Source organism: Gracilinanus agilis, chromosome 6, assembly GCF_016433145.1.
Source record: "Gracilinanus agilis isolate LMUSP501 chromosome 6, AgileGrace, whole genome shotgun sequence".
Classification (NCBI taxonomy): domain Eukaryota; kingdom Metazoa; phylum Chordata; class Mammalia; order Didelphimorphia; family Didelphidae; genus Gracilinanus; species Gracilinanus agilis.
The window spans coordinates 296,140,923-296,148,827 of NC_058135.1; the positions used below are offsets into that span (position 1 = coordinate 296,140,923).

The following is a 7,905-nucleotide window of genomic DNA, read 5'->3' on the forward strand; positions in this document are numbered from 1 at the left end:
TCTCTGGCCTGAACAAGATGCTGAGTTTCTGGAGTGTCCTCAGTGGCAGAACTCTCTACGTGGCCCTCTTCTCCCTCACGGTGCTCATCGGCCTGGGGGGGCTGGTGGGCAACGGCCTCCTGCTCTGGCTCCTGGGCTTCCGAGTGAAGAGGAGCCCCTTCTCCGTCTACATCCTCCACCTGGCCGGAGCCGACTTCCTCTTCCTGGGCTGCCAGATTGTGTTCGCCGTCCTGACCTTCACGCGGGGCTCGCAGCCCTTCTACGCGGTGGTCTTGTTCCTCTGGTTCACGGCCGGCCTGGGCCTGCTGGTGGTCCTGAGCCTGGAGCAGTGCCTGACTGTCCTCTTCTCCACCTGGAGCCACCGCCGCCCCCAGCACACGTCGGCCTGCGCGTGCGCCCTGGCGTGGGCGCTGTCCCTGCCGCTGGTCTTGGTGCCCAGCAGCGCCTGCGGCTTGCTGACAGGGGGCGGCTCGTGGCTCACCTGCTTCCAGTACCACGCGGTGGGCACCGTCTGCTTGTTCCTCCTCTTCTCTGTCCTCTGCGTGTCCGGCCTGATCCTGCTGGTCCGAGTGCAGTGCTGCTCCCAGAGCGGGCCTCCCTTCTACTACTTCAGCCTGCAGATGGTCCCCCTGTTCTTCTTCTGTGGCCTCCCCTTCCTCGTCTACTGGGCCTTAATTAACACCATGACCTTCATCGTAACCTTTTTTTCTAACTTCCTGTTTGTCGTGGAGTTCCTGGCCTGTGTGAACAGCACCACGAAGGCCCTCGTTTACTTCTGCGACGCCGGCCACCGGCGGGACCTGCGAAGGGCCTGGGCCAGGGGAGGGAAGAGCAGGTTCTCCGAGGCCCTGGAGATGACGGCCTGAGCTCCGGGCCCATCGAGCCTCTTCTCCACGGGCGAAAGCCTCCCAGATCCCCGGAGAATTGTAGCCAGAAGGAAGCGGCTCCGATCAGAATGGAAGCTCCTTGAGAGCAGGAACTGCCTTGGGTTTGTCTCTGTATACAACTCCAGGGCCTGCCATCGTGGCTGCTGCCTAGCAGGATCTAATAAATGTTGAGTTGCATTGAGTCCAGTTGACTTTTTTGAAGACTCATGACAGGATGAGCTTCCCCCCCTCCCTAAGCTCAGTGGGCGGCCTCCAGAGGTAGTGACCTTCCCCCCAACCAAGAACCCCAAACACAGGCTGAATAGCCACTCGTTGGGGGTCTTGTCCGCAGAGACTCTGCTCAGGCCCCTGATGGAGTGGATGACTAACGAGGGGCCCTCCTGAGAGTACGGGAACGGAATTGAATAGAATTAAATTAGACAGTGGAACAGTACGGTGTGCCTTGGCTTTGGAGTCAGAAGGGCTGAGTTCAGCTCCTGCCTCAGACACTCATTGGCTGTGTGACCTGGAGGAAATCATCCAACCTCTGGGGGCCTCCGTTTCTTCAACTACAAAATGAGGGGATTGGTCTAGATGGCGTGGATCTTGGTTGCTTTGACTTGAATTGAATTAAAATCTAGGAAGAGATTCCCCCTCTCACAAGTATTTTTCAAAAGCAGCCAGACCAGTCTTGGTCCCAAAATGTGTGAGCCGTGTGATCTTAGATAAGTCACTTCCCCTCTGGGCCTCAGTTTCTTCCTCTTTCACTCCTTCCCTTGCTCAGTGGCTGTGAGCCTAAAGGGTTTCTGGAAATGGGCATCATTATGACCGTCAGCCAATTCTGTGCTAGAGGAAACTCTTGACTTTGGCCTCTCTTCACCTGCCGAGATATATGGACAGGAATGGGCTACCTGAGGGAGAAGGGATGGGGAACTCTTTGGAGAAAGGCTTGGGGAGGGCACTGGCTAACGAGAACGATTAAAGAAGCTCACAGAAATAGTGTCCAAAGTAGCCTAGAGCTCTCTAGTCTAATCCTTCCGTCACATCACTTCATGGGGTGGGTGGGGTCTTGAGGGAGGGCCAGCATCTCCTGTGGGAGGACTCGCAAGCCCTTTTCAGGGCTGCTTCCCTCCTTTGGGTTCCTCTCGCCACCCAGCTCTCGCCTGCGGTTCCAAGAAGCTCTAGCTATGTACAGTGCCCACATTCCAGTAAGACCAGCTTGGCAGATGGGCTAAACCAGGTTGAGGGTAACCGATGGGCCTACAGCCCACCAGAGAGTTCGGGAGATGACCTCCCCAGGCAGGACAAGACGTCTTCCCGCAGAATGGGTGGATGGGAACGCTTTTCCCCAACAGCCATGGAGGCAATGGAAGCAGGCGCTATGGAGGGCTCAGAACTTGGCCAGACATCAAAGAAGCAAAGGCTGTTCACTGCAGCCCAGGGCACCATCCTGGTTATCTTTCTATCGGGTGTTGATGACTCTGGAAGAGACAACGAGGCTGACAACTTTGTGAAATTCGGCCTCACTTAAATCCAGTTTATGCTTGAGGCAAAAGACATCATCAGAGGATGGCATTTTGGTCCTCTTCAAGTATACAGAACAGTAGCCACTCAACTAGCCTGGTCTAATCCCCTCATTTTACTTATGAGGAAACCGAGGATGAATGAGACTAAATAACCTCCTCAAGGTTGCACAGGTAAGAAGCATCAGAGGCAAGATTTGAACACAGAGCCTTTGACTCTGAATCTGCCAGGTCATTTCATGTCCAGGCCTGGATTCTACCAGACCTACAGTCCTTTAAGGTGAGGACATGTCTTGTTCCAGGCTCCATGCCCAGGTCAAGGTGTCAGGTCCTGCCACTGGAATTATAATGAGGAAAAATCACTCCCCAGACAGTCTGCAGCCATCAGAGTAGGAAGACCACTCTGCCAGCCCAATGTGTCTCCTCTGGATATCGAAAGAAGGTGCTGTCTCCCCTTCTTCCTTATGTGCTTGGGGAGGCAGACTCTGCATTGGTGGATTGGCCATTGAGGTCCCAGAATCCCTATAGGGCATTCCACAACTTCTCAGGGGTCCGCAGGGTCTTTCCCTGGCCTCATCAGGTCAAGTCACGATTGGTTGGTTGGTTTTAAGGATGGGAAAACATGAACCTGTTTCTAGGCAGGCAGGCAGGAAGCAGCCAGCAGACAGAGAGCAGCGATTCAGGACTTAGAAGACAGTGGGCATGAGAGAGGGGATCATGTGCTCCTGAAATGGAGGGGGAACAGTCTTGTGGAAGCAAAGAAGATCACTTAAGAGTGGGCAGTAAGGGAGGAGATAATGAAGAAGATATGAGATAAGGAGGGGAAGAAGGACCTCAATGAATTCTCCATTTGAATGAAACCACAGGTCCATTCCTTAACCTACCAAGCCAAAAGTATGCCAGAGGCCTTCAGGGGCCCTTATCCCCCTGCCCACCTAACCCCCACCCCAAATCCTTCTCCTTTCCCTGCCTCCCTGGTTCATTGGCCCATTTTGCTGCTGGGTATTGCTATTTACCTTACTTGCCCTCTCCCTTGTGGTTTGACCCAAACTGTGACTTCTTACATCTCCCAGAGTCCTTCTCCCTTTGACTCCAGCATCCTTCCCATCCCCTTTTCTCAGTTCCATTGCCACTCACTTTCTTCCTGGTTTCCTGTTTCTCTTAGCTCCCCTTGGGATCCTTGTGTGGTCAGCTCATGGTCTTCTCTCTGCCCTTTCCCTCCCTTAATTTCCCTGGCTGCTCCTCCCTGGCATCCTCCTCCTCCTCCTCTTCCTCCTCCTCCTCCTCCACGGACCTCAGAAGAGCTCTTTCTAGTGGTGCCCCATGTACTGTCTCCTTTCCTTCATCTCTTCTTCCTATTCTTTCTTTTCGCTTCCCGATGTTTTCTTCTTCTTTTGTTTAAAATGTGCCTCCATCGGAACATGTGGATGAACAACTGAATGCAAAAGCCTTCCTTGAGCACTTAAGATGGACCTGGCACCATGCCAAATGCTGGGCATACAAGTACGAAAGGGAAGACAGTCTTTGCCCTCAAGGAATCGGGTGAGAGGACCGATGGGGCAGTGGAAGCCAAGGAGGAGTTTTAGTTTGGAAGAGTTACAGGGATAGTGAGTGGATCCCTAGATAAGTCCTTATTTTCCTAAAATATTTCCCCGGGTCCTCGCTTTCCTGTTTCCTTACAGCCCCAGGTGCCTTGTGGGTATTTCTTGGACCAGCTCTACCAGCTGTCTCTCCATGCCTTGCTTTGTCCTGGGCCCTGAAGCCAACCCAGTGGAGCCTACAGCCCCTTACTGGACCAAGACCTCGGGCAGTTGGTACAGATTGCATTGCTTCCAGGCAAAAGGTCACCCGCCAGGTCCTTATGGGAGTCTTTATCGAATAATTCAACCCAGACCATCTTCAGTCTAATGGAAAAAGGTTTCAAATTGTGAACAAAACTAGGAGAAGGGAGCAGCTTGTTCTGCCTGGCCCCAGGGGCAGGACTAAAAGTGGGGGACTGAAGGCTGTCCCAGAGTAGGAGGGCTGGCAGCTTCTTCTCACTGTTTAGTTTGCAGAAGAGGCTGAATGCCCATAGCCTGTAATCCTGCAGGGGGGATTCTTGCTCAGCAGCCTTTGCCTCTCTATGCAGGTAATGCTCAGCATTCTCTGGCCAACCCTAATCTCTCTGGTGACTTCCAGAGTCAAGACTCCAACACTCTAGCAGGCATCTGAAAAGGGCTCAAATATAGAACCCTGATTTTCTTCCCCCCATTCCCATCTTCTTAAACCTCATATTTCTTCACTACCTACTTTTCCAGCCAGTGACGCCACTGGCTTCCTTCTGGTTCCTCAAACAAGACATTTCTTCTCAACTCTCGCCATTGGCTTTTTTTTTTTTTTAAATCCATACCTTCCATCTTAGAATCAAGACTGTGTATTGGTTTTCCAAGGCAGAAGAGTGGTAAGGGTGAGGCAAAAGGGAGTAAGTGACTTGCCTAGGGTCACACAGCTAGCAAGGTGTTTAAGACCAACTTTGAAACCAGGACCTTCTTTCTCTAGACCAGGCTTTCAATCCATTGAGCCACTTTGCTGCCCCTTCAATGTCCTTTTTGACAAGCTATAGTGTTGCCTGCCACGACTGGTGCCTTCTCTCCAGAACCTTGACAAGACAGAAGAGGGGGTTTTAATGGTCAGGGAAGTCCTTTCCAGTTCTAAATCTAAGCTTCTCAGCTCACCAGCACACCTGCTTGCATTCTCAGGAATCAGCAGTCAGTTCCAGAGATGAACCAGGGAAAGGTCAGAAACAAAATGCCATGGAGCCACAAGGGGGCACTGTTTCTCCACAAACACAAAGACCTTTCTGGGGCATTGGGCAAGGCTCACCCTAATTCAGCATGTAGCCCTGCTCAGCAATGAGGATAGGAAGGAAGGCAGCCTGTGGCTTCTTCCCTCAAGCAGGTGGCATTGACAACCTGCAAATAATTGAAGGCATAAAAAGGCATTAAAAGACTGCCTGCCCTTTGATCCAGCCATGCCACTGCTGGGTTCGTACCCCAAAGAGATAATAAAGAAAAAGATTTGTACAAAAATATTCATAGCCATGCTCTTTGTGGTGGCAAAAAAACTGGAAAATGAGAGGGCATCCATCGATTGGGGAATGGCTGAACACATTGTAGTATCTGATGGGGATGGAATACTATTGTGCTGAAAGGAATGATAAACTGGAGGAATTCCATGTGAACTGGAAAGACCTCCAGGAAGTGATACAGAGTGAAATGAGCAGAACCAGAAGAACATTGTATGCAAAGATGGATACATTGTAGCACAATCAAGAGGGACTTATTAGAAATAACACTATCCACATCCAGAGAAAGAACTGTGGGAGCAGAAATGCAGCAGAAAAACATATGATTGATCACATGGTTCGATGAGGATGTGACTGGGGTTTCAGTGTTAAAAGATCACTCTATGGTAAATATGAATAATATGGAAAAAGGTTTTGAACAATGATACATATATAACACAGTGGAATTGCTTGTCAGCTCCAGGAGTGGGGAGGTAAAAGGGGTGGGAAAAATCATGAATCATGTAACCATGGAAAAATATCCTAAATAAATTAAAAATAAAAAAATAATTTAAAAAATTTTAAGACTCAAAAAAAAAAAATAATTAGAGGCATCCAGGATGTGCCAAAGGCAGGTGGCAGTAATCCCACAGGGGAAGCTTTAGCAGCTGGGGGGGGGGGGGCAGAAAGGTCTCTCCTAGAGGAGGGCACTTGAGCTGAGCCTTAAGGGAAGCTAAGAAAGCCAGGGAGCAAAGGTGATAGAAGAAGAGAGGGGATGGCATTCCAGGCAGGGAGGAGAGCCAGTTCAAATGGGCAAAGAGGAGAAATGCTTGAGTAACCCCAAGTGGGCTAGTATAGCTGCATCATTGAGTACCCAGGAGGAATGATGGAAGAAAAAGGAAAAAGAGGAAATTACCATGTCAAAAAGGGCTTTGAATACCAAACAGATGGGTGGACATTTCAATCTAGTATGGGGTCCACTGGAGTTTAGTGAGTAGAGGGATAAGTCTTCAGGAAAATCACTTGGAGAGCTGACTGAAGGATTGCCTGAAATGTGGAGAGACTTGATGTAGGGAGTCAGCCATTGGAGTATGACAGCCTAATCAAGCCAAGGGGGATGGACGTCCATTTCCTTCAGAAGAAGAGTTTAGAGTTGGGCACGTTGACCTGAAAGTTATGACACAGAGATGATCGTGGAAGTGTTGGGGGCTGAGGAGGTCAGCAGGTGAGATGGAAGGGAGCTTTTCTGGCCAGACCACTCTCAATCTCATCCTGTGCAGGGCAGCCTTAGGAGGCTCCTCCCCAACATGTGCTCTGGTATTCTGTGTTGGACTTTTTGCCTCTTTCCAGTCTCCCTCACATCGGGTAAAGGAAGTCCTTGACCTTTGAAGGGCACATCATGGAGCTGAAGCTAGGAAGGCTTCAAGCATTGCCAAGAGATGACAGAATGCTCCAAAGCCCATCTGACCAGCAGCTGCAACCCAGTGCAGACCATCAAGGGTGAAATCTCCAGCCAACATAAAGCAGATGCCTTCTCCCATTACTTCTGGGAGATTGCTGATTCACCTTAGAGCTGACTTGCCTGAAAAGACCTCACCAGTAACCAAACCATCCTTCTTCCTTATTTCTCTGGCTGCAATAATGGGGTGCAGGAAGAGGATTAAGTGAGCTGACCTAGTAAACCCCAGCACACGATGGCCATTATTTCCCACCATTCTGTGACCTCATCCTCTGACCCTGCCTATGGATTGGTGAGAGATTGACATAACTAAGCATTGGCCAGGCTACCACAGTGCACCCTGGCCATCACCTTCTTTCCCTGTAACATCTTCCCCATTTCCCTTTCCACCTCTTTGTCTGGAAATAGTCATCAAATCTCAAGAAATAATTCACCGCTTGATTATCTTATTCCTTCACGAACCAGTCCTGAGATTTTGCAGGCCAAAATGCCACTCACTTGTATGTGTTATCTATCTCCATCAGAATGTAAGCTTTTGGGGGCAGGTAGGCGGCTTAGTGTATAAAAAACCAGGCCTAGAGATGAAACGTCCCGGGTTCAAATCTTGCCTCAAACACATCCTAACTGTACTATCCTGGGAAAGTCACTTAATCCAATTGCCTAGCCCTTATCACAATTCTGCCTTGGAACCAATACATATGTTGATTCTAAGTCAGAAGGTATGGGTCTAAAAAGAAAAAAAAAGAATGTCAACTTTTTAAGGATGGGGCTCTCTTGCTTTTGTACCCACGTGCCCAGAACTAGCACGGTGCCTGCACATAGTAAGCACTTCATGAATGCTTTTTTCATTAATTCACTCAGAACCAAAGAGTAGTTGGTTCTGAGCATAGTTCTGGCACCACCACTGTTTCCCTCCTTGACATACACTTTCCTCATCAGCAAAGTGAAAACAATAAGAAAACTATTTTACACCCTTCTCCCTAGGGCTGTTGAATGAGTCAAATAAGATCATTT

The 7,905-nt window shown here is 49.7% G+C and overlaps 1 protein-coding gene across 1 annotated transcript; it reads left to right on the top strand.

Annotated features, from left to right (window-relative positions):
* Positions 1-1,022, top strand: MRGPRG (MAS related GPR family member G). The gene has a single exon (XM_044681397.1). It carries the CDS (start codon positions 18-20, stop codon positions 864-866), a length of 849 nt encoding a protein of 282 aa, XP_044537332.1. The 5' UTR covers positions 1-17; the 3' UTR covers positions 867-1,022.
* The last annotated feature ends 6,883 nt before the right edge of the window (positions 1,023-7,905 follow it).

Bases quoted from the DNA above. Each gene is read 5' to 3' on its own strand.
- MRGPRG (XM_044681397.1), top strand. From the start codon at position 18: ATGCTGAGTTTCTGGAGTGTCCTCAGTGGCAGAACTCTCTACGTGGCC.